The 27,225-nt window shown below is 47.8% G+C and overlaps 1 protein-coding gene across 5 annotated transcripts in view; it reads right to left on the bottom strand.

Moving 5' to 3' along the window:
- The window catches only part of PRDM11 (PR/SET domain 11), an 87,197-nt gene that overhangs the window by 22,747 nt on the left and 37,225 nt on the right, over positions 1-27,225 (bottom strand). For all 5 annotated transcript variants that reach the window (XM_033120112.1, XM_033120113.1, XM_033120110.1 and 2 more), the window contains exon 5: positions 7,745-7,812. In XM_033120112.1, the coding sequence (XP_032976003.1) occupies positions 7,745-7,812 (68 nt within the window). The remainder of the gene's footprint in view (positions 1-7,744; positions 7,813-27,225) is intronic.

A 27,225-nucleotide genomic window follows, 5' to 3' on the forward strand; every position in this document is an offset into this window, starting at 1 on the left:
CCCTCCCCCCAAAAAAATTACCCTAGCATCCCCCTCCCCTGTCACGCCTCAGCCTAGTTTGGCACACGTCCACTGTCCACGCACCCATGAAGAAACACCTACTCCCCAAATCCCTGAGATGTGCAGGCCAGGCACCCCTGGGAAGAGGTTTGAGCACAAGCAGTGCCGGGTCGCTTTCCTTTCACAGGAACAGTGACAGTCTAGTGTGAGAGAGCCCAGGTCAGGGGACTTGGGGACCTCAGTGTCAGTGATGGCATGTCAACTCAATCGTTCTCTTCATTTCTCTGTGACTCAGTTTCTGCAAAGCAAAGATAATCACTGCTCTGTCTATTTCCCCAACCACTTGCCCACCTAACAGGGTTGTTAAGAAGACTACACAGAGAACAGATGCAAAGGCAGGTGGCAGAGATGACAGAGGGACACCTGCCAAAAGGTACTGTGATGCCGCTCTAAGTTCCAGCCTCCATGAGGCCATTTCTGAGTTGCGTGGGGCCACCTTGTGGCCTTGCTGGAATCTGCAACGTTAAGTCACTGCTGGGGGCGGGGGTGGGGGTGGGGCGGATGGGGAGGGCAGGATATTGACAGGTTGGAGAAGGGAAGCAAGGGATGGTGCCAGAACAGACAAGCCCAGATGGTGCTGAGCAGGTGATCTACCTCTGCGACCAGCCCTGACACCCTCCTTGGCCCCACAAAGTGAGGGCAGACATATCGCTCCAACCCAAGAGCACTTGATGGCATGCAGGGACCATCAGACAGACTGCTACTTGCAGTCAGTCACATGGAGAGGCCCAGCCCCTGCTCAAGGGCTCGGCTGGCTTGTGATCACGGTTATGCGCTGATTCCCAAGGCAGGAATAAAAAAATACACAGGCTGACCCTATTGACAGGCATATCGTCCCTGCCTGTACCTGAGAGGCTGAATTCAGAACGGGTTAGCCCCAGGGGAGGTGACGGGAGGACAGACAGATTCTTCTGGCCCTTAGCCCAATGCCCCCCAAGGGCCTCAGGGTCTAACTTGGGTCGGCACAGTAAGAGCCTAGGGTCTTGCGACCCCTCCTAGTGGGATAGCAGCCATTCCTTGAGAATCGGGGAGTCCCATTCTGGAGTGGCAGGGTTGGAAGGAGCAGGCAGGGCTGAGGTGATGCTGCTCCCTCCCTTCCAGGGCCTCATTCTACCGAGAGGCCGGCCAAGTGCTGTAACAGCTGGTCGACTGGCGGGGAAGGAAAGGGAGGGCTGGCTCAGCCTTCAGAGGAGGACGTCGGGCCCCCTGCCCAGCCCAGGTGACATTTGGTAACCTCATTACCTTCGGTCTTGAGAGATGGAGGGGTGAGTAGGGCAGGATTTAGGAATGGACTATACTGGGTGCTGGGCCCCCTTCTTTTTCTAATAATTGGGTGGAATCGTCCTGAAATTTAGTAAAACACTAATACACTGGGAGCTGGCAGTCCTGGGTTCGAGTCCTGGTTCTGGGACCACCTCTGTTTCTGGAGCTTAGATGCTTCCTCATCTGGGTAACGAGGAAGTCAGAGTAGATGGTCTCCATATGCTTTCCCGGTCCTGAAAACCTGAGTCTGAATGGCCACCTGTCAGGAGCCCCAGCCAAACAGGAAATTAGCAGATCCCAATGGCAAGGGGCCTGGGAAGGGAAGGCTGGGTCTGTGTGAACCACCTTCTCACGGGCTGGCCAGTGGCCGGCTTCCCTGGAGCCGTCCTGCCTGCTCAGTCTCTCAGAGGCCAGATGGCCTCCAGTTGGAACTGTGGGCCGAGGGCGGGTGTGTGCAGAAGCAGAACCCAAAGGGGTGCAGCCCCAGCACAGAAAGGCCTCAATTGCTCCCCCTTCTGGAAAGCCCAACCAGAACGACAGTCCCAGTAAGAACTATTGCCGACTGGGCCAGGGGATCCTGCACCCAGCCCCTGGGAGCAAAATCTGTCCTGAGACACAGAAAGCATAGCGGAAAGAGGAAAGCAAGTGCTGAGAGAGAAGAGGGGGACACAGGGGCAGTACGGATGGGGAGGGGACCCAGGGACCACTAGAGAGAGCCGCGGGGCAGACAGCAAGAGGCCGACTGCAGAGAGAAGTGGGAGAAGGCAGCGTGGCACAGAAGTGCAGAAAACAACACAGAAATAAAGATGTGAGGAATAGACAGAGACAGAGAGACTGATCTTTCTGTGGCCTGGGCCCCGAAGACTTGGCTGGCTTCCTCTCACGCCCCTCCCCCGCCCCCTCGCCTGCTCCATTGGGCTTCCCTGGCTCCTCTCTGTTCCTGGAACGTGCCAAGCGCCTTCCTGATGCGGGGCCTTGTACATGCTGTTCTCAGCCTGCAAGGCGAGGCGCTCTCCCCCACTCCCCTCCCCTCCCCTCCCCTCCCCTGTCTGCGCCCCACGCAGCCACCGGCCTGGTTAACTCTTACTCACCCTTTGCATCTCAGTTCAACTGTCACTCCCAGGAGCCTTCCCCAGCCCCGGGTGGAGAGCCTGTTCCACCACTGCTCGCTCTCAGAAAAGGCTCCTACATCATCTGCGGCGCCACAGGCAACATGAAAATGCAGGACGCCTTGTTCATAAACTATTAAGAGTTTCAAGAAGGGACTCACGGAGCATCTGACCCAGCACAAAGCCCTTGTGAGCTCAGGGTCCCGAGCGATGGCACAGGTCACACACCCATGAAGTCCGCCCTCAGAACTCCCTGTACTGGGCCTTCAGCCTTCATTACAAATTTCCTCATACAATTATTTACTTAAAGTTTGTCTATTCCCACGAGTCTAGGAACTTCCCAAGAGCAGGGCCGGTATAGGTTTTATACACAACTCTGTCTTCCCAGCTCCCAGCACAACTCCTGGCACAGTGTTCAGGAAATATTCTAGAATGAATGAACGGAAAGGGGTGGAGAAGACAGAGTGGAACAGGCGGGAAGACTTGGAAAGATGGGTGAGACAGAGAGGGACAGAAGAGAGAAGGAGAAGGCAAGAGAATGGGAAATCTCCGAGGAGGAAGCTAGGGAGCAGGCAGGAGAAGCCTGGGAAGGGGACACAAGCGGTACTCACAGCTGGTCGAAGGGCTGTCGGTGCCATCCAGTTCCGCCCTGGGGAAGCTGTGCCCGGAACGGGCTGTGAGCAGCGCTGATTCGATGGCCCTCTCGTGGGCAGTGAGCACAATGGTGGGGGCCCGGCCCCCGGCCCCAGGGCCCGACAGGGACTGCTGCATGAAGGCCAGCTTGTCCTTGGTCCTCCGTTTCATGTCATCCCATCTGTGCTTAATGTCCTTGACGGAGCGGGGGACCTGGCTGACGGAGGTGATTTTCCGAGCTATGCCTTCCCAAATCTTGTCCCTGTCGGCATGGGACAGCCGCATGGTCTCCCTCCCAAAGAGAACTGCTTCGTGATGGGTCACCTCGGTGACCAGAATGTCCAGCTCCTCCTTGGAGAACTTGGGCTTCCGCTTACGCTCGGCCAGGGGCGCCACATTCCTTGGGTTGAATATCCCACAAAGCACAATTGGGTAAATGACCGTCAATGTGGGTGGTCCTCCTTCCTAATGCAGGCCCCCAGCTGGGGAGCAGGAGGCACCTGGGCACCCTTGCCCACTCACCACCACCACACCCGCCTCCTCCTGAGAGGTCCTTGCCACTACTCCTCGGAGGGAAAGAAGCGAGACGGCGCATGGCTGGGAGCACTGGACTGCGTCCACTACCTCTGGTTTCAGGCCCTGCCTTACCACTGACCAGCCGTGCCAGCCAGAGCAGTTCGCTCAGCCTCTCCCAGCCCACTCTCCCCATCTGGAACAACCACACCGACCTAGGGGATTGTTACTAGGGAGGGAAAAGCACAACAGAGCTTTAAAGCCCTAAAAAGGAACAAAGGATACTTCTGGGGGTTAGGATTAGGCCATTGCCTCTATAAATGGCTTGGGGGAAGAATACTTAAACAGGGAGACTATTCACAGTGGCCTTCCGAGGTGTGTGGCCTCGCCAGGGATGCCCAGAATTAGGGGAGGGTCACAGAGAGCTTCTTCTGTCCTGTGGCTCCCTTCTCTATCCCCACCCTCAAGTCCCCACCACGTCCCCACCTCTGGGTGTGGGCAGACTTCCCTCCAACAGGAGCGCTGGCTGGCAGCAGCTCCTTTGGGGGGAGGCTGCTGCGGTGTTTTTGAAGCTCATGGGTAGAATGGGAGGAACCCACCAGCACCCACCAGCGGACAAGTTCTGCTTCAATGGAGACCAGGCGTGACCTCGGCTTCCAACGGCACAGAACAGCCAGGGGCCCTGGGCAAGGGGACAGTGCGGCCCTTGCCCTCTTCTGGCCTAGCACCTGCTCTGGTTCTGGAACTCAGTATCTCCACAGTGCGGTTCTGTCTACCCTTTAACTAGTGTCAAGAGGTCCACCCAAAAGAGGAAGCCAGGTTACGGAGGCAGACCTGGGACTGGATTCACGCCTATGGCTGTTGCTGAAACCGTGGCGAGGGGCCAGGGGCACAAAGACCCTTCAGCTCTCACCTCCCCCCGGCCCACGCACAGCACCACAGCCCAGGAGGCGGGAGAGGAAGGCAGAGGCCTGGGCCTTGCACTCAGACAGACCTGGGACTAGAGTCTGAGTCTCCTCTGCAAACCCGTTTCTGTAAAACAAGGGTGGTGATGCTAGTGCCACCTCCCAGGGCTGCCAGGAGGCCTGCATGTAGAGGTGTCTCAATCTCACTACTATTAGCATTTGGGGTTGAAAACTTCCTTGTTAGTGGGGGAGGGGCGCCCCGGGCAGTATCGGAGGTTTATCAGCATCCTTGGCTTCTGCCCAAGAGAACGCAGTAGCATCCACCCGCGGAGTTGTGACAACCAAACATGTCTGAAGGCACCGCCAAATACCCCCAGCGGGCAAAACAGAGCCCCTGGTCATACACCACTGGTTTCATGAATGCAGAGCACCTAACAGGGCTGCCATAAAGTCCACACTCATTATGTGGGTGCCCATTCTCTTCCCGGGCCCACCACTGATTTTTTTTTTTTTTAAGAAACTGACTATGTGATCATCCGTAAGACCCTAGGCTGTGACAGTGCAAGAGAAGATGTCTGCAAATGAGAAAGCTGTACGAATGGCAGCTGTACATTAAGGGGGGAGGAGGATTCCGGAATGAACTGGTTTTCCCCTCCAACGACTGCCAGAGGGGCACCTCCAAGGCAATGAATCACACACCCAGCCCCAACCCACTCCTTAAGGCTTTAGAGAGATGAGGGCCCAGCAGCTGTGACCACCTTGGGGTCATCTTGGATCAGAGTGGGTCTCGGAGCAGGAACAGAACCGATCCCTTGACGGCAAGGTAGCGGCAGCAGAACCCACCCCACACAAGGCTCAGGAAGCCATGCTTCACCTGAGTCCTTGCGCACAAGCAGAAAGAACACTGGCCCAGAAGTCCCGAGATGGCTCTGCCCCTGCCTGAATGACCTTGCTCTGCTTCGGGCCTCAGAGTACCACTGCAGCACGAAGATCACTATAGAGCAGTGGTTCGCAACGCTAGCGGCGCATCCGTCACTATGGAGAGCTTTAAAAACTGCCAGTGCCCTGGGCTCAGTCCCAACCCAAGTAAGTAAGAATCTCTGGGGTGCCAGATGACCGCTCAGTTAGTTCAGGTGATGAATCCCCTTCGTTGGATTGTGGTAAAGCTTTGTTCCCAAGCTGAAAAGATCAGAGATGGGTGGAAAAGTAGAACAGAATCAGCTCTACCAGCCAAAGCTCCTGGAGTCCTGAAAGGGACAGTGCAGAAAGGACTGCCACCGGACTTCCCTTTGATGCCTAGAACCAGACTGCAGCCACAGGGGACAGAAGCACAAGCCAGGGTCTGGGCTGCGCCGTCCACCCGATGGCCTCCCGGACGCCTGGTCCCCACTTCCGTGCTTTTGTGCACAGTGCCCTCCAACAAGATCCTGGCCCCTCTGAAGGCTCAGCTCAAAGGCCCCCTCCACTTCCATCTGGACCGTTGGAGCACATTGTCTGTGCCTCCATTTGACGGCTGTTTCAGAAATAGCGATTTCCATACTGGAAGGTATGAGTCCAGGGACGGCTGGCAGGGCAAGGCCAGGCCAGGCTGACCCACTGCGGGTGCCCAGTATAGGCTCTCATTCCCAGGAGGTGCTCAGGGAGGTGGTGAATTACATGTGCTGAGCTAACCTGCACTCAGTGATCCAGGAGAAAAAGGCAGTTAGGAGTGTGGATCCCCTTCCTGGAGCCACTTGCGTGGCCCTGCTGACCAGATTATGTGAAAGGGGGCCGGGGGGAGAGGGTGCTGTCCCCATCAGGCAAGGCAGGGGCTGCCCGACCCTCGGTACCTCTGCTTCTATACCTGTTAAATGGCAACGAGAACAGCTGCCCTGACAACTACCGTGTTTCTTCGAAAATAAGACCTAGCCAGACAATCAGCTCTAATGCGTCTTTTGGAGCTAAAATTAATATAAGACCCGGTCTTATTTTACTATAATGTAAGACCAGGTCTTATATAATATATAATATATAATATATGATATGATATGATATGATACCAGGTCTTATATTAATTTTTGCTCCAAAACACGCATTAGAGCTGACTGTCCGGCTAGGTCTTACTTTGGGGGAAACAGGGTAAGAGGATGAATCCTAAATTACTCTGGAGAGTAAACTGCAGCCCCGCTGGTCAGAGTCTCTTAGGTGGGAGCACAGGTAAGCAGTAAGCAGTGATGCCACAAGGAAGGAGACCAGAGACGTCGTCACAGCCTTCCCACCTGAAACCAATTCCTCCTCACTTGCTTGGAAAGCCTCCGAGTTTAAACACAGCAGCTTCCTCTTAGAAAGTCCCTAACTGCCCTCACATAATCTCTCCTCTATGCATGAGCTCCCAGCCCCCATGGGCCACGGAACTGCACAGATACTGACAAGGGCCCAATCCACAGTGCGGCTGTGCCCCTGGGTCCAGCCATCCGAGGCCTCCTCCCCAACCCAGATCCAAACCCCCGTCACTGCTGCCAAGTCTCAGAGAGAGGCCACCAAGGAGGAAACGAGGCAAGTCTGACCTCCCACACCCGCCCACAGAGCCCCCAAGCAAGGCCCCGGCACCCAGTACAAGCCAGCAGCACAGAATGCAAAGGGGAGCCTTCAGAGTTCCAAGCTCAGCCAAGCTGCCTCTGGGTAACTCTGGGCCAATCCCCTGCTCTCCCTGGCCGGCCATGAAGTATCCTTCAGGTGCGAACTTCTGTCCCAAACATTGGACCACAGTAAAACCACTCTTGAAAGTACTCATGCTGGGGCTGAAACCACCACTGGAAACTGAGCTAGACTGTGCCAGAAGCCTCCTTCTCCACGGGGCCATGAATACAACTGCGGCGGCCCTACTGGGGTGAGTCCTGCACTACCCCAGCAGGAGTCTGCCCTGTGAGGGGTGTCACAGTCCCAGATGGAGAGACAACTCCCCCACCCCCGCCTCCCCATGGGAATGCTGCCCGAAGCCAGGGGTCTGGGTACTCCAGACACACCGAGAAATATGGAGTCTTTAGGGGTCCCTGTAACCTGCCAGCCTGGCCACAGGCCTCCTCCAGAGCCCCCTGATGCAAAGCTGGGGGAGCTAGAGGGTCCCCCAGAGCTCGACACATCCCAAACCCTGCCAACACCAGCCCCGGGGCCTTCAGGGTTGTCCGCCGCTGGAGATACCGTAGGCCCAGCATGCTCCCTTGGCCTCCTTTCCAGAGTTCGAGCAAGGCTCCTGGGAAATCAGCTGAGAGCAGGACTCACCTCATCCAGTTGGCTTTAGTCTCGTCTGACCCATCTATGGACTTGTAGCGGTTGTTCTTGTCCACAATCTGGAAGACAGAGAGACAGTCTAGAATGGGCCATCCTAGAGGGGCGCTCATGGGCTCCTCCCCAAACCAGGGCCTGGGGCCTGGCCCCATGTGCTCCAGCACAGAACCTTCTTCTTGCTCTCCCACTACAATGCCCCCACTGCTGCAGGGCTGAAACCTGAGCTGGGACTAGGAATTCCATCTCCCTCCTCTGTCCTGATGGGATACCCAGCAACTGGCCAACAAGCAGCATTTTCAATAGCCTCACGTTGCAACAACAGTCAAATGCAGTCCTTCCCTCTCTCTTGTTTCTGTGGGAGTCAGAGGCCAGCACTGGATGACTAGGCATACGCGATTCGAGAGGGCTTCTCCTCTCCCCAGTCTCTGAACGTTCAAGAGCCTCAAGATTTGGGCTGGGCCCCTTTATCTTCTATAAAACTGTCATTATTTCATCATCACTCTTGAATCAAAGTTCAGCTGGGTATGGAATTCTAGGCAGATGAAGTTTTATTTTCTTCCAGCTCATTGAAGATTGCCAAAAAGGCTTCCATAGACTCTTAAGCAACCTACTGTTAGTGTAATGTTCTTTTGTGGATAATCTGTCTATGGTACATTTTAAGGCTTTCTCTTTATTCTTAATTTTCTGCAGTTTCCCTGTGTGATTTTTGAACTGGAGATTTACTTTTTAAAAATTCTCCCCATGCCTCGATGAGCACAGTACTTGATGAGGACTTATATCTCTTATATTCTAGAAAATTCTCAGCTATTATCTTTTGAGTATAGCTTCTCAGTCCTTTTCACCAGTCTCTTCTTCTTGTAGAATTTCTATGAAATATATATAGGTGTAGCTCAATCTATTCTTCACGTCTTTTAACTACCCTTTCATATTTTTCTTTCTCTTTTTGGGCAGTGCTCTGGGAAAATTTCTCAGAACTCTCTTCCAATTTACTAATTCTCTCTTTGACTGCATCCAGTCCAGAGGTTGTCTATCTGTAGAGGATCTTCCTTTCTTTCCTTCCCTCCTTAACGAGTACTTTTAATGCAAAGAATATTTTTCACTCCCAGAATTTTTAATGTTTTTTTCCCACATCCATCTTTGCTTATTCTGCCTCTTTTTGTTTCATAATGTCACGTTTCTTCTTCATCCTTTTCTAACAGCTTCATTGAAGTGTAATTGACATATAATGTTCCATTTGATAAGTTCTGACAAATGTATACACCTATCATCACAACCACAAAGATAACAAACATATCCATTACCACCGAAAGTTCCCTCGTTCCCCCTGATCTCTTCCTCCTGCTTCTCCTCACATTTCCCATCCCCAGTCTACAGGCAACCAGTGAGTCACTATAAATTACTTCGTATTTTCTAAGATTTTATATAAATGGAATCAAATGGAAGCCATTCCTTTCACTCAGCACAATTATTTTGGGATTTATTCATATCAGTATGTGTACCATAATTCATTCCTTTGTATTAGTGAGTATTCCATTGTTTGGATGTGCTACAATTTTTCTACCTACTTATTGATGGACATTTGGGATGTGTCTAGTTTTTGGCTATTACAAGGAAAGCTGGTAAGAGAATTAACTCACTTATAAATCTTTGTATAGACACATATGCTTTCATTTCTCTTGGGCAAATGCTTAGTAGTGGAATGGCTGGATCACATGTTTAACTTTTAAGAAACTGCTAAACTATTTTCCAAAGTGGTTGCACCATTTAACATTCCCACCAGAAGTGTATGGGAATTCCAGCTGGTCCACATCCTTGCTTTGGTATGAACCATCGTTTTTATTTTAGCTATTCTAATAGGTACGAAGCAGTAGCTCATTGTGGTTTCAATTTGCATTTCTCTGATGACTGATGAGGTTGAACATCTTTTCATGCACTTATTTGTTAGCTGAATATCTTTTTTGGTGAAGTATCTGTTCAAATCTTTTCCCCATTTTTTAAATTGTGGGGTTTTTTTATTGCTGAGTTTTGAGAGTTTTGAAAAATATATTTGGAATCAAGTCCTTTAGCAGATATATGATTTACAAATATTTCCTCCTAATCTGTGGTTTATTTATTCCTTCTCTTCATGGTGCCTTCTTAAGAGCAGAGGTTTTCAATTCAAACAAACAAACAAAAACCCACTGTCTTGATCTTTTTTATTTTTAATTCTTAAACTTTTATTTAATCCATCATTTTTTTTAAATGGATGTTCTCCTTCCTTTATTTCTTTGAGGGTCCTAAGGCTGTGACCGCTAATTGTCCCTAATGATCTATTATCCTCTGCATTCATTGTAACAGAATACCTGGATGATAGCTGGGCAACTGACCACCTGTCATAGAGCATGCATTTCTTGGTTTCTCCTAGCTAAGTTCTGGCCAACAGGATATAGAACTTTATAACTATCTATTTAACTAACTATCTTTATAACTAACTATTTAACTATCTGTTAAAACTTCTTTAATAGATAGCTGATACATGCCCTTCTACCATCCTGCTGCTAGGAATACAGAAGTGATGGCTGGAACTCTAGCTACCAGCTTGGACTGTGAGGATAATCTAAGCATTGAGATAGTGATGAGCTTGGCTCCTTGAGGACTTTAGTGGAGCAGAGCCACCTCACCAGGCCTCGCACGTATCCATAACAGAAAACTTAGTTCTTATTTTGCTTCAGCCACTATTATTTTGAATCTCCATTATTCCGTCAAACCTACTTCTGATACAGACTCTGAACAGTTATTTAAATTCATTTTTAGAATACTCTTATTATGTTTATTTTAATTAGAGTGAATTTAATTCTTGAAGGCTGTCTTTTGTTTTTCAATTATAGTGGATGTTCAACACTACGTTATATTAGTTTCAGGTGCACAGCACAGCACCCAGACACCCACATAATTCATGAAGTGATCCCCCGACAAGTGGAGCACCCACCCAGCACATACATCGTCATTACAATCCTATTGACGATACTCCCCGTGCTGCACTTCACATCCCCGTGACTATTTTGTAACTACCAATTTGTACTTAATCCCCTCCCCTCTTTCACCCAGCCCCTCAACCCCCTTCCCTATTGATAACCATCAGTTTGTTCTCTGTATTTATGAGTCTGTTTCTGTTTTTTGTTGTTGTTTTGTTTTGTTGGTATTTTATTTGTTTTTTGGAGGCTGTCTTTTTAACGTTAACTTTCTTCAATAGTTTTAGAGATTTGGTCTGGAGACTCATCTTGAGTAGGGGTTTGTCTGCCCATCTCTCTCTCTCTCTCTCTCTTTCTTTTTCTTTTCTTTCTCTTCTTTTTTGACTCTTCTTGCAGTAGGTTTGTTGGCAGAGTAGGCTGGGGCTCAAAGCATGAACTTTCAATTCATCTGGATTGCAAGCTCCCTTGCCTCCTTCACACACACATTCTTTACTGTTTCTCTGGATAGTCACATCCATTCCGAGACTCTCCATTTCTTCACTACTCACAAATCTTCAAGCCCCAGATGTGAATACTTAACTTCCCACATGATATCTTCCCTGCGATGTCTCATGGGCATTGCAAACTTGTCTCAGGCCTCACCCATAAGCCTGTACCTCTCTCATTTTCCCCAGCACAATATTAGAAACCATCATCCACTCAGGTTTCAAAAAGAGAGTCATCCCTACCAAAACCCATTAAGTAATGTACTTTATGGTATATGAATTATATCTCAATAAACCTGTTTTTGGTTTTTTAAAAAATAAAGTCACCCATCATTCCTCCCTCTCTCCACCTCCCAATAATATCTCGTCCCTCAGCAAGGCTTCCAAATCAGATTTTGCAACTACTCCTCTTCCCACTGCTTCCTGCTTCCAGCCTGGTCTAAGACATCATCAGCTTTCTTCTAGACAAGTACAAGAGATCCTAACTAACCTCCCTGAGGTCATTCTTAACTCTCCACGAATTCTCCTCAAAGCAGCCAGAGGAATCTTTTATCAATGCAAATCAGATCACATGACTCACCAGATGGCATCTACAGTATTGCACTTTCAATAAAACACGTACTTGGGGTCACAGCCTTCAAGGCTCCTATGCCCTGGTCCCTGGTTACTTCCCCAATTTCTCTTGAGCCTCTTTCTCCCCGTTAACTTTTCTGCAGCCATGATGATCTGAGAGTGAGCCTTTACACTGGTCAAGACGGCTGCCTACAACCTCTTTCTTCCCACTCAAAAAAAAAAATAATAATCATTATCATGAAATATTTCAAGCATCCAGAAATTACAAAGGATAATGCAGCTGATAGTCTGGCATCCATCAGCTCCAGCCAACGAAAATTACCACCAGCCATATTTGTCCCAGACCTCTCCCTCCCTCCTTTTGCTTCAAGAAAATACCAAGATACAGTTAAAAACCATCTCTGCCTCCAATTCATTCTCCTTCCCGCCCTCCAAGGGTAACCACCATCCTGAAGCTGGTAGGGAGTCTTCCCATTTGTACTATACAGGATTTTTCTAAAAACGAGGTACAGAACTGTTTTTGTGTGATTGTAGTTTACAGAAAAGGCACCCAAGGGAGCATATCCTTTTGTCCCCTTTCCCCACTAAATTTTGCATAGCGGGTCCGTTCTTATCTTTTGGGTCTCAGTTTCGGTCACCTCCGCGGAAGAAGCTTTTCCTGACCTGAACTTACAATAGTTTCTCTTCTGCCACAAACTGGCCTCCACATGCCTGGCGCCCACTCAGGATGATCTCTATGGCATCATCCTGTTACATCTTTTTAGAGACCTAATCACAGGGTGTATTTTTGTTATTGATGGTGTTTATCTCCTTACCGATTTGATAACTGTCTCCCTCACGAGACCATAAGCTAATGAAGGGAAAGCACGTGGCTATGCTATCCTTGACGATGGCCTGGCCCTGGTCCCTTCCACAGCACACGGCCCATGGTAGCATATTGGTTGAATAAATGAACTATTGGATAAAGAATGTTTTACGTAAAAAGCAAGGAAATAAATTATACAGCGTTACTATTTTAGGAAAAATGAAATGAGTGGTGTGCTGGAGCTGCCTTGGACTGGCTAATGAGAGACGACTATAAAATTTTCCAGCATTTTGTGAAGCAGTTGTTAAACACAGCCATCATTAAAAATTAAATTCGATAAGCTTACAATTCAGTAATTCTACTTCGGAAAAGGTAGTAAATACTCAAAGTTTACCACTTCCTAATAATTTAACTACATTTTACTATTATCTATGGTTTTGAAGCTACTGGCATCTACTGTATCTATACAGTGGAACTACTATGTAACAGTTGCTGCTGTATCTCTGCCCAACGGCTCCTTCACTGCCTTTACGTTGGTCACACGAAACCAGCCATGATGGGAGCATTTACACCCAAACATTGGCACATACACCCCCCACACACACCATCATTACCACCACGAGCAGGTTGTTAAGCATTTGCCACCACCCCGCTATGTCTATGTTTATATGTGTACAGAATGTCTGAGACACATTTCAAACTTTCAACTCTGATTATCTCTGGAGGGGGGGAAAGAGGGAAGCGGGATGAAGATTTTGCCTTTTTTGTCTACTTATGAGACTCTTCTGCCTTGTGGTTTAAAACTCTCAGACAAAAAGAGAAAACATGCAGCTCAGGCTTCTCCTCCCTGGCAGTCTCCCCAGAGGATGCCCCAGTCTTCAAGGACCCTCCCCTGGAGTCTCATAGAATCCTGACCTTTGTTATAATAATAATCCTAATCACTCTACATTATCCTTTTCTGATTGTTCTTCTCTCTTCTGGGGGAAAAGGGAAGCACGTGTAGACGCTGAAGCCAGTAGCAGAAGCACCTAGTGGATTATAAGAGCCCTGGAGCCAGAGGAACTGGCTAGAATCTCAGCCTCATCACTTACAAGTGAGTGGCCTTGGGCAGGTGACTTTATTGGCCATGCCTCAGTTTCCTCGTCTATAAAATGGGGTGAAAACCAACCTTTGCAGCACTGCTGAAATGACTGATGTGAAAGCACTCAACAAATGGTTACTATTGGCATTGCGATCACGACTGATTATTCAGGAAGGGACCAAATGTTAGTTATGATTAATTATTAGCAGTGGGAGGTCCATGGGTCAACTTGGGGTTGCTGTAATCAGCTTTTTCTGCCGCTTCAACTGGGCAGAGAGACCTGGGTGGGAGGTGTGGGGGCCGTGGGAGCTGCCTGAGACCTCTGTTGCTGGCTTCAGATCTGGAGATTAGCTGAGGGATGTTTCTTGGCTTATCTTTCCGACCAATCGGGATTTTCTCAAATAAAGCATTCATTCATTCATTCATTCAACAAATAGCACTGAGGGAGCAGCTAAAGTGACAGGCTCTGGGAATAAAATGGTGATCCAGGTAGAGAATGTCATTGTTCTCATCATCAAACTCACAGGCGGGGGGGTGTGAAGAGGCCACCGCAATATCCTGTGGTCAGCAGAAGTCTGTGGACGTCTGAGCTGGAGTCCTATAACGGGGAGTCAGTTGAGGACCTTCTTGGGGGATGTGGAATCTTAGCTGCAGTCTTTGAGAAGAGGAGGGCAGGGGTGTTCTAGGCAGAGGGAGCAGAGACTGGTAGGATCCCATAGGGCATGTAGACCATGTCACATGTCACTGATGAGCCCAGGCTACCTTAAGTAGAGAGGAGGACATGGGCCTCCAGTCCTGAGATTGAGATGTCCTCGCCACCTAGGGACAGATGCTTGGGACCAAGCCCCCAGAATCCTGCTCTCCCAGAGTCCTTCCTCACCTTATCCGTCAGTGTCAACTCCTTGGCCCCTCTGAACCCAGGCTCTGAGCACTGTGATGTAAAAAGGACTTTGATAACCTGGACCTGACCAAAGAAGGGGGACCAGCCTGGTAACGGGGTCTTCTCCCTTAGCCTGGAGAAGAAGAGGTCAGAGAAAGCAGAGCCATCACCAAATGTGGGAGGTACCACCACATCACGGAGGCAGGACCAGGACCAGCATGCACTTAGAAAGATGCAGGCCTGAACTCAGCACAAAGAAAATGCATGCAGAACAGTCCTAACGTGGATGTTCCAAAATGCAGAGCAGTCTTCCACTAGAAGGAGCAGCCTTGCAAGGTGGTGAGTTTCTTGTTACTAGGAGAATTTAAGCAGTAGCTGGATGATATTCTATCAGGGAGACTGAAGAAAGGATTTCCCCAGTGAGTGGAAATCTGTCCTAAATGACCTCTAAAAGTCTGTCTAAAACTAAGATTGTACGATTCTATGTAGACAGATCCTCAGAAAATAATATGAAAGCATGAGTTTTGACCCCCTGGGTCAAGCACGGGCCATTGTAATAATAAACGCATCAAGAATAAAACGTTAATAGCTGCCATTCATAGAGCAATTTCACGGTGCCAAGTACTCTGATATATTGTCTCATGAATTCTCACAACTCTATGAAGTAGTTGCTATTATTATGCCCATTTTACAGATTAGGACACTGAGGTTCAGGGCTGTTAGGTAACTTGCCTGAGGACACAAAGGAAATGCAAGGGGAAGCTGGAGTTCAAACTTGGGTCTCTGCCATGCTCCTAAACACTCTGAGAGTGATGGTGGTTACCCACAAGCTCCCTCTAATGACCTTGTCAGAATCAACCAGGAATGACCTGGCATCCTCTCTGAACTTCCAGCTTTTCTTCTGGTTTGAGCAAATTTGCTATGTGTTGATTGGCATTTAATAAAAGGAATATTCTGCTTTGTGACAGAATGTCTGCTGCAGTCGAGGACTCACTGTTGAGCTCCCCTAAATGGTGACATAACCATATGCTGCGGAGATTGGGTTTTCAAAAACCTGATAAGCTTGCAACTTTCCAGGAACTCATCGAATCCATAAAGCATTCTGATTTTCAGCCCTGCACCTCCTCTTAAAACAAGGTGGTTACAAAAATGATTTGTGAAGCCATTCACAGTAGATAAAGTGCTTTCACACATCACATCTCAGATGCTCCTTCCAGAACCCCAGGAGACAGACAGCATCACCTCTGTTCTCCAGCTACTTCTCAGTCCATCAAATAGAAACACAGATAGATAAAGAGGCTGACCTGAACTTGAACTTGAACTCTGGCCTCTGCTATGCCCCGAAAGATGAAGTGAAGAACACTTAAGCTGGAAAGGGACCTCTGAGATCACTCAGGCCTGGGTTCCTAACCTGCTGCCCATAGATAGGTTTCAGCAAGGGAAGGGGGTCCCTTAAAATGTGTGCAGCAATTTGTGAATATTGATATATAACTTTCTAGGTGACTCAGAAATGCTCAAAAACCATGATCTAACTCTTCCTGTCCCCATTTAACTGATAATGGAATTGGTACTTTCTTTTATCATTCTGCAACTATCTCTTATCAAATTTCAACAAAGCCCTGGAGACCTGGTAAATGAGGCATGTTTACACGCAATCCCAAATTCCACATCCAGGTTTCACGCTCTATAATTTCACTCACAACCCCCAGCCTTTCTTGAAACCCATGTAAAGCTAACTAGAGGTAATAAAGCTGACTGTGACCTGCTCAGCACCTGCTGTGCACCAGGCGTGCAACAAGCATTAACACTCACAACAACACTATGTTCCAGTCGATTGTGCAACCCCATTTTATGGATGAGAAAACTAAAGCTCAGAGAAAACAAGTCACTTGCCCGCAAGTGGTAGGAAAGCCTGAGTCCAGAGCCCAGTAACCAGCTCAGAGAGCTCTTCCCTCCCCAAGTTCCTGTGCTCTGCCTGTAAAAGGCATCCAGCCTAGGAGCTGGCCTCACAACCACCCACCCCCGACTCTGAACACACTTGGACTCACCATTCTTGGTAGTGAATTTCACTGCTGGTAAAGCCGGTGACGTGGCCTTGAGTCAAGAACAAACCCTGCCTCTTAGTTACGCCTTACACGAAGGGTTTTGGGGCAAGGATGGGAGAAAGACCCAGGAGATTCTGCCCATTTGGGAGGCAGCAAAAATGCAAATTCAAATGGCTGGAGAGAAAGGAGGAACAAAGTTTCAGTATCGTGCTACAGATTTGAAGGGTCTTCCAGACGAACATGGCAGAGTGAAGCAGCCGACAGCGCTAGTGTGAGTTGTTCAGTACCCGATCTGCCCACCCATCATGGGTGCTCTCCCCCAGTAGCCAGTGAGATGAACAAAAGATAGAAAAAAAGCAGAGAAAAAAACCCAAAGATCCACAGAAATCACTTCACAGCCACTAGGATGGCTAGAATCAAAAAGTCAGATAACCACAAGTGTCAGCAAGGATGTGGAGAGATCAGAGCCCTCATGTATTATTGGTGGGAATATAAATGGTCCAGCTGCTCTGGAAAACAGGCTGGCAGTTTCTCAAATGATTAAACATAGAGTTACCATGTGACCCAGTAATTCCACTCATAGGTATATGCCCAAGACAAATAAAAACATATGTCCACATAGAAACCTGTAAGTAAATGTTTATAGCCGCACTATTCATTATAGCTAAAAGGTGGAAACAACCCAGCTGTCCATCAATGGATGAATGGAGAAACAAAATATAGTATATCCATGCAGTGGAATATTATTTGGCCATAAAAAATTATACAAGCTACAACATGGATGAACCTTAAAAACATTAAGCTAAGTGACAGAAGCCAGTCAGAAAAGACCACATACTATGTGATTTCATTCATATGAAGTGTCCAGCACAGAAAAATCTATAGAGTCAGAAAGTAGATTAGTGGTTGCCTAGGGGTTAAAAGGGGAAAAGGGCGGGGAAGAGGTGGGATGATAGCCACAGAAGAGTTTCTTCTTGAAGTGATGAAAATGATATAAAATTGACTGTGGTGACGGTTGTACGTATCTGTGAATACACTAAAGACCACTGAATTACACACTTTAAATGGGTGAACTATATGGTATGTGACTTATATCTCAATAAAGCTATTAAAATACGCATCAAGTCTGCCAAATATCAGCAGCAACCAGACAAGGAAAAGGAAACAATCTTATACCATAAGCTTGAAAAGTATTCCCTACAGAAACCAGAGAGGTTTCCATATATGTGGGGAAGACCAAGTGCATTTAGATATTCATTTCTGGGGCTGGAGATTAGGAGTTTGAGCTTTGGTTTGAAGTCCTGGCCTCACTCTTAGCTGTGTAGCCTTGGACAAGTAACCTGGCACTTTAAGGCCCAGTTTCCCAATCTGTAAATGGGGGATAATAAAACATGTTCTATATTATGGTTGTGAGGATATGTGTTGTGTTTGTTGTCGCATACCAACCCTCCCCAGCATTTGCTGAGGACCCACCAGGGTTAAGGGGGCTAAATTAGGCTGCAGGGATGTAGATCAGACAAGACTTCTCCTAGAGGAATTTTCAAACAGTAGGAAACCCGAAATCCCCCATTATTAAAGCTAGGAAGTTTCCTAGAAATTCTTGTTTCTCAACCTAGGGTCTTTGGACATATTCTCAAGATCCGACAGTTCTAAGAATATTTAATTCAATGCCTTCATTTAAAAAAACAATAACATAAAAGAAGATTTCCATGAGATGTTCACCCACACAAAAGTATTGTGCTGTGACTGAGTTGGCAACTGTGGCAGACAGAGTTCTCGGCCCCAGTTCTCGTCCCTCCCTAACAGATGATGGGCCACAGGATTCTACAGGAGACTCCGTCTTACAGGTGGGCTGTAGCACTTCTTTGCTCCTTGATCTTGGGTACAGCCGGGTGACTTATTTGGTCAATGGGATGTCAATACCCGTAATGCACACAAAGGTTTGAAGTGCGCTTGTGAGGGTGGGCTTGCCCTCTGGGGCCTCTGCCTTTGCCAGGAGAAGAGCTTTCCCAGGGAGCCCCTGCCCCTTCAGTCTGGGTCCAGAACAAACACACATGGAGCAGACCCAGCTCCACGGGGAGGAGCCATTCTCACCAGACAGAAGCGTGAGGCAGAGCAGCCCAGCCACACCCAGCTAAATCAGCCGAACCACAGTCAACCAGCACATCAAGGAGCAAGAATAACTGATGGTTGTTCTATGCCAGGGGTCAGCAAACTATGGCCTGCAGGCTAAATCCAGCCCACCACCTGTTTTTGTATGGCCCACCAGCTCAGAATGGTTTGTACACTTCCAAATAGTTAAAAATAAATCCAAAGAAGAATATTGCATCGTGTGAAAATTATACAGAATTCAAATTTCAGTATCCGTAAATAAAGATTTATTAGAACCCGTCACACCTATGGCTGCTGTCACACCACGACAACAGAATTGTGTAGTTGTGACAGTATACTGTATGGTCCACAAAACCTAAACTATTTACTGTCTAGCCCTTTACACAAAAGTTTGCTAACCCCTCTTTTATGCCACTAAATCTGGAGGTAGCTAGTTACACAGTATCAGCTCACTGTACAACACCAGTTATTACTACTTAACCTCAGCCTGTGAAAAAAGAACAGATGCAAACTTAGTATGTACATGGTGCATTCTGACAAAGAAAAGACCAAGAAACATCCTGGGAGTTACACCAACAAAAGATTTCCCAGTGTTTCAAATAGAAACAAACACAGAAAATAAAGACATCACGTGGCACACGAGTGCACACGCATGCCAAAGGCCAGCATCTGTGTCTGAATTGTCACCACCATAGTCACCTCATAAATAGCAACTTTGTGACAGTAAAACATAATCCAGCACACGGAGGTGACTGCATTAATTTGAATTCGGTTGGTTTGCGTAGTTCTCGTTCACTTTATATTTGGAAATCCGTCTGGGCTTTTATAGTTGTTTAAAAGCTTTGGTGAAATGTATTCGTCTAGCTTGATGTTTATACCTTTTTAAGTAACGTTAGAATAAAATTAATGTAATATTCATAACCTGTGAATATTAAAAGTCACCTGAACACAACACAAATGAGAAACACAATGACAATAGAAGTAATGAGGACACAAGGAATGAAAGTCAAGTTAGGAGCTGTTTTATACAGAAACACTGGACAGTTCAGAATAGTTTCTCATGCTTTACCTTTGTTCCAATATAAAAATTTGAGAATCACAGACTCAATTCCAGCCAGGACTCGTTCACTAGCATATTATATTTTGGGGAGAATCTTTGGTTTGGTTTGTGATCCAATAACCAAACTTCCAGCATTTATAAAATAGTTACACAAGTTGAGTTCATTGAATGTTTCTGGTATTATAAGTAATCTTAGGATCAAGATACCTTATTTTTATTCCTGGAAAACGATGATATTGAACCAATAGTGTCTTAAGATCCATAATATCTTAGAACAGGATAAAAGTGACTTTTCTAGCATCATCTTCAACTCTTCGTTGTAAGCACACTTTACTTCTGCTGTACCCTATTACTATTCCCCATCTCAATATTATACGTGTGCCCCCGGGCCTTTGTACATGCTCTGCCCACTGCTTGCAATTACGTGGCCCCTCAATTCCTGACTCCATAGGCCACTCATTTCAACTCATCCCTCAAAACCTAGTTCAGGCTTAGCAGCAAGGAAACTCCAGTAACAATGTGCACACCTATTCCCCAGAGATCCTGGTTTCTAAACACCATTTCACACTAAAATAAATTAGAGCTCCTAGGAGATAGAGCTGGAACATCTCTTTGCAACAGAAAGTAAGGAAGTGCTAAAATAAGAACAAGAAGCCAGTCTGAACAAGCTCCCACTGGCCAAATCTAGGGCAATTTAAACATCAAAAAGAATAATGAAAGTAATGGACTAGAACACATTGAAGGAAAAAAAAAGAATTCAGGAGTCCATACTGATACTAAAAATAATTTTTAAATAGGGGAGGGAGTGGGGATAAGTCTGAGCTCTCTTGTAAACAGAAGAATGTCAAGTAATAAATGTAGAAGGAATGGTTAAAAAATCATTTTAAGCCATGAATAATAATTGATACAAGCAAGAATCATCAATAGTTGTTAAAACCATATGGTAAAAACAAGGCAAACTGACATCCCGTGCCTCCTGATGTCTACATTGAGAAAGACACAACATCGTCTGTACCAAAAATCCATAACCTGAATCTATCATGAGGAAACAAGGCGACAAGTTTAAACTGTGAAACATTCTGCAAACAACGGGCCTGGACTCTTCCAAAGTGTCGATATCACGAAAGAGAAAAAACAATGCAGGAGAATGTTCTAGAATAAAGAAGACTAATGAGACATGACAACTAAATGCAATGCATGATGCTTGAGTGGGTCCTGGGTGGGGAAAAAACTGTAAAGGACATGACTTCGGGCACTTGGGAAAATCTAAATATGGATTGTAGTGAGACAATATTCTACCTGTGGTTAAATTTCTTGACTATAATAACTGTATTATAGTTATATAGGACAAGTGTCAGCATACTACTGCCTGCAGGTCAAATCCAGCTCCCATCCATTGTTATATAGCCTGTGAGCTAAGCATGGGTTTCGTAGTTTTTTAATGAATGAAAAAAATTTGTTTTCATATAATTTTATTTATATGATTTTCAAATTTATATGAAATTCAAAGTGTTCAATGTTCATAAATAAAGTTTTATTGGACCACAGCCACACTCATCCATTCATGTACTGTCGATGACTCCTTTCGCCTTAACAATGAAAAGAGTTGACTCGTGGTGACAGAGACGGTATGACCCGTAAAGCCTGATGTCTGTGCCTGTATCTCAAACAGTTCAGAAGAAAAACAAACAAAAAAGGTGCTTGTAGGTACATAGAGAGCTATAAAGCAATTGTTATAAAACGTTAGCGATAGGTGAATCTAGATGCAGAGTGTGTGGGAGTTCATTATGCTACTAGAAATTTTCTACAGGGTGGGAAATTTTCAAAATAAAGAGTTCACAGAAATTAAAACAAGCACGAAAAGCACTTGCTCATGCTGGGGCACACACAAGCCCAACCTGTCTCAACTATCCCTTCTCTGCTTCCTGGATAAGCCCATGATTCTTCCCTTCTCTGAGCAACCCTACACTTGGTACAACCTGCCTGTTGGCCCTGATACCTCGTGGCACTGCAGATAATCTGCTTACACTTCTACCTATCGCCGTTACTCTGGGGTTTTCAGACTGTTCTGGAGGGCCGGCCACGAACGTTTGCACATTCAATTTGAAGTTTCAAAATAAATGCCCGTTTACCAATGAAGCTGAAATGGAAAACACTGTAACACCATTTCACGTGCTTCTTTCTCCCCAGAACAGTAGGAGTCTGGTGGGTGGAGAGGCTGCATGACAGCCTGTGAGCAGTCTCACCACAGAGCATCCTCCTTATAAGGAGCCCTGGGTTGTCTTCTGTCCGGTAGCAGTACCCAGAAGGGGTGACTTCCTCAGGAGCTACCTGGAACTTCTCCCATTGGGGACAGAACGCACTGGTAGCTGACCAGGCTTGCCTTTTCGCCGTGGCTGCCAGATTTGGACCCCATGTAGCTAAAAATGCACCTACCGGTTTTTCCTTCTTCTCTCTCCCAGTTTTAATGAGCTATCATGTTATAGTTTATGTATCCTGCTAGGCTGCCCTAAAAATCCCTTCTGGAACGAGACTGGGTCTAAGTGAAAATCTTAACTAGAAAGCCTGTGCCGGCCTCCTCTCTCTTCTGCCTCTCCAGCAAACCACCTGGGTGCACGCCCTCCTCCAGGGCCTCCTGCCTGCAGCCTCATTTCCGGTGTGCCATGTTTGAGGGTGGCCTGGCAACCTTGGCAATGCTTGGTGGAGTTGATAATTTCTAATGAGATGAGAAAGCAGATAGAGGGGCATTTCTTTTCTAAACAACCAGACATGAGTGCAAAACTCCTTGTAAGGAGACCAGGCCATGAAAGAAAGGTGCAAAAAGGAAATGGCCATTTTAGTCCATCTAAACCAAGGCGGTGTCCCTACACCACCCTGCACACAGTGGGACCCGCTTTCCCACTGGTTGAGGGGAGATGGAGAGGGCCCTTGTGCTGGGCAGGAAGGATGAGTAGAATAGTCAACCAAGGCCAGGAGGTAGGAACAAGAGGGATGAGTACGGGAGGTGGTGAGGACCAGGAGGCAAAATGAGAGGGAGGGTTCTGGAGTCAGACTGCACCGCGCAGCGACTTACTAGCTGTTTAGCTTCGTGCAGAATGGCTCACTCTCTCCAGGCCTCAGTTTTCTCAGCTGTGCAGTGGACAGAATATCTACTTCACCCGGGGCATTATTTGGATCAAATGAGATCATGCTATCAAGTGCAGAGCATGGACCCAGACAGAGTATGTGCTCAATAAACATTAACGGCTGCGCTGTCCATTAGCACCGTCATGATTTCTACTGGAGAATACACACTGAAGAGTCGTGGAGTCGTGGAGGAAACGTGTTGTGTTGGATGGGGGCCAGAGTTTTTGAAGTCAGGTAGAAGGTCAAGAAAGGACATCAAGTACGGCTTTGGGACAGGATTTGACAAATGAATGCAGCTATTTAGGATGTGGGGTTTCCAGATCCTCCTCCAAAATCAGGGCCGTGGTTCAGCCCACCATTTCCCCCTCTCCCACTATTCAGCCAACCCGTCCTCTGACACACACACACACACACACACACACACACGTCCTGCTTTCTGGAGCCATTTTGCACATCTGTTCTCTCCAGCCTTTCAACGCCGCTCATTTCTCTGGATCACAAAGGTCAAAGTCTCCACAGGGTCCTTGGACCTCCAGCCACTCCCTCCCCTCACCCATCCCCATGCTGCATGCAGCTCTAAGGCCCTAGGAAGGAACCTCCAGGGGAGCAAGAATCTGGCCTCTGGCTCCACCCCTGCACTGCAGGCCACACCCACTCCTGAGGGGTGGAGCTGGTCTAGGACCAGGTTGCAAACTCTAGAGCTTCCTAGCCTCCCTTTTCTCCAGACCCCAGACTCCCCCAGGCTGCACACCTGGGGAAGCTGCCTGCTTTACAGACCCCAACTTGCCAGACTGGGCTGTCCCTAGGTGTAGACTCTGCCTCTGGTGGGGAGAGGAGGTAATCCCAACAGCCCTTCCTGGGCGTGGCCCTAAATTTTCTGCCCTGAGGTTTTCCTCACAGGCTGAGAAACCGTCAGCCTCCTCTGGTGAACTTCTACCCACCCATCCTTCAAGACCCATCTCCAATCCTCCTCAGTCATGTCTCTGCTTAAAGCCCCCTGGCATCATGGAGAGGTGCCATTTTTGAAGGAGCCCAAGTCTACCACATACCAGCTATGGCACTTGGGGGCCACTTAACCTTTTCAGTCCCTGGTTCCCTTATCTGAATGAGAGGGGCAGCGACCTCCACTTGCAGGACTGTTTTGAGGAGGAACGTTGTATGCACCTGGCATATAATAATTGCTCAATGAGCAGCCAGAGTTCTAAAACAAGGCAGCTACCCTTGCGGGGCCCCTCTCCCCTGCTTCCACTCACTCCTCGGTCCATGGCAGTGGGGCTTTTGCTGTGAAACTGGCCCTGCCAAAGACACCCCGAGACCTGTGTGCTGCCTGAGCCAAGTGGGCTCTCGATCCCCAACCTTCTCACCCTCCACAGCACCAACCCCACTGCCCATGCTTTCCCAGGGCTTCCGTTACGTAAGTTTATATGCTTAGTTTCCCCGAGTCCAGGCATCGCCCCTGAGCTGCAGAGCCACACGCACCAATGAGCCTCTGGGCAGCTCCACCTGGCCATCTCATGGGTACCTCAAACCCTACTCCCCCCAACCTGAACTCACCTTCTCCGTTCTCCTCAGTCTCAGGCCACCTCTCTGCACCTCTCCACACATTTTAGCAGATGTTCCCCCAAACACATAAGCCCACTGGATTCGTTTCCTATTGCTGCTGTAACAAACTGCCACACACACAATGGCTTAAAATGACACAAATTTATTAACTTACAATTTGGGAGGTCAGGAATCCTAAAATCAAAATGCCAGCAAGGCTGGTTCTCTCTGAAGGCTCTAAGGAACAATCTGTTTGTTTCCTTGCCTTGCCTAGCTTCCAGAGGCTGCCTGCCTTCCTGGGCTCCTGGCTCCTTCCTCTATCTTCAAGCCAGCAGGGGAGCATCTTCCAGTCTTTTCTCTCTGACTGACTCTCCTGCCTCCCTTTTATAAACATGCGTATAATTACATTGGGCCCACCCTGAGAACCCAAGACTATTTCTCCATCTCAGGATCCTTAATAGTCACCTCTGCGAAGTCCCTTTTGCCATATAAGATAACACAGTCACAGGATCCAGGGATCAGGACGTGGGCTTCCTTGGGGAGGGAGGGTCATTATTTGGCCTATTATACTTAACCCTCTCCATCTGCTCAAACCTCTAGGATATCCCTCCAGTGACCCATCTCCTTTCCATATCTAGTGTCTCCATCTGAATCTTCTCAGGTAATATAAAAGCGTATCCATCATGCCTTATCTCTATTCTATATTCCATTTCTTCCTCCTACTGGGTTTTTTAAGGATGTTAAAATCTCTCTTATTAACAAACTCCCTTGACTGCATGTCTTCCTCCAGCCATCAGCCTTCCTATCTCCTATGTCTCTCCTCCACTTCTTATCTCTAATCAAACTTCCGAGAATGGACGATACGGAGCACCTCCATTCTAATAAGGTTTCCATCTCATCACTCTTCTGCAGGGTTCCTCAAGCACAGTACTACTGCCAATTGAGCCCAGACGATTCTTTGTTGTGGAAGGCTGTCCTATGCATTACAAAAGATTTGAGCAGCATCCCTGGCCTTTACCTTTAGATGCTAGTAGCATATCCTCATCCCAAGTTGTAATGGCCAAAAATGTCCCCAAATTGCCAAATGCCCAGAGGTTGGGGGAGGCAGGAGCAAATTGCTCCAGGTTGAGAACCACTGTCTTACAGGAACTGCTCCTGCTCAAGTCGCCGATGAATTCCCTGGCACTAAATCCAATAGACATATTTAAGCCCTTCTCTTGCTTGGCTTCTCAGCAGAATTTGTTCCTGTTGGCCATTCTGGCCCCCCTACCTCTCAGGCCACTCTTTCTCTGTGTCCCTTGAAGGATGAAGCTCCCCTGCTGAACCATTAACTGTTCAAGCTCCTCAAAGCTGGTCCTAGACCCTCTCCACCTCTCTCTCAGCCCGTTCTCCCTGGGGGCTGCCCTCCACACCCCCGGCCTTGTTGACACCAACTCGTTGACATCAACTCTTAGATTATCTCGATGTCACTCCAAACTCAGCAAGTCCAAAACCCAAACCAGGATCTGTCCTTTAACCCAGTCCCCTCTGGCATTCCCCGTTTCTCAGAGAAAGGCACCCGTCCTGATCTGTTGGGAGAGGAACAATGCAGGAGTTGTTCTTGACACTTCTCTCTCTCTTACTTAAGCCAATTAGTCTATTTCTAAGTCAAAAATCTCTTTCATCTCTGAAATAGTTCACAAACTACTTCACTTTTCTCCATGTCTCTGCCCCCACCCTAGCCCAAGCCTCTCTCATTGTCCACTTAGAGAATGACCACAGCCCTCTAACCGGGGTCTGGACACCCATTCTTAACCAATGCCCCACACCCCCCATCAGTTCTCTAGGCGGTGGCCAAAGTCACCCTTTCAAAACCTATGTGAAACTTCTCATTGTTCTTAAAATAAAGAACAAAAGTCCCAATCTGGCCCACTGGACCCCATCTGGCCACGCCTCCATCTCCTCCTCCAGGCCCATGAACGCTGGTCGTCTTCCTATTGCCCAAATGCGGCGTGTTCTCTCCTGACACAGGGCCTGTGCACATGCTGTTCCATCCATCTGGATGCCCCTCGCCAATCTTCTCCTGGTGGGCATTCTCTTCCTTCAATCACAGCTCAACTATCAGGCGGCCTTCACCAACCTCCGGCCACATCCATTCCATTGGTCGTTCACTTTTGTCCTAGCCTCACTTTCTCCATTACCTTTCAGAGTCATCATTCTCTATTCACTTATCTTATTGTTTGATTCATTCCCTCTTCCCCATAGTAAACTTTCGGAGCGCAGGGCTGATGTCTGATGACGCCCACCATTGTACCCCAGGGCCAGCCCAGTGCCTGGCACAACGGAGACCCTCGGAAATGTTTCTTTAATGAACAATGACGGCTCTTCCTACCCCCCGGCTTGCCTATCTCTACTGTCCCATGTCCCCCCATCTCTGTTCAAGTTTGACTCCCAAGAATCGCCCTTGATAAATCTTCCTCTTTATATTTTCAAAACCCCTCTTCCTCATCTCCATATTCCATACGTCAATAAATCCTGGGGGATCCCCCCTCCGAAATCTCTCTCAAATGTGCCCACCTCTCGCCCCTGAATTTAAACCACCATCTTTCCTTACCTGGACCTCCACCCCAGCCTCCCACCTGTAATCCCAATTCTCCATCCTGCAGTCTGAGTCACACCTCTGCGTGAAATGCTTCAGTGGCTTCCCCTAGCGCACAGGAGGCAGGATGCACTGACCCTGGCTTAGGAAACAGCGTGATCTCCCCCCCCCCCCCCCCCCCCCCCCCGCCTCCCCTGCCTCCAGCTGATTTCTTGCCACTCCGCCTCTCAGGCTCAA

The sequence above is a fragment of the Rhinolophus ferrumequinum genome, chromosome 11, assembly GCF_004115265.2.
Source record: "Rhinolophus ferrumequinum isolate MPI-CBG mRhiFer1 chromosome 11, mRhiFer1_v1.p, whole genome shotgun sequence".
NCBI lineage: Eukaryota > Metazoa > Chordata > Mammalia > Chiroptera > Rhinolophidae > Rhinolophus > Rhinolophus ferrumequinum.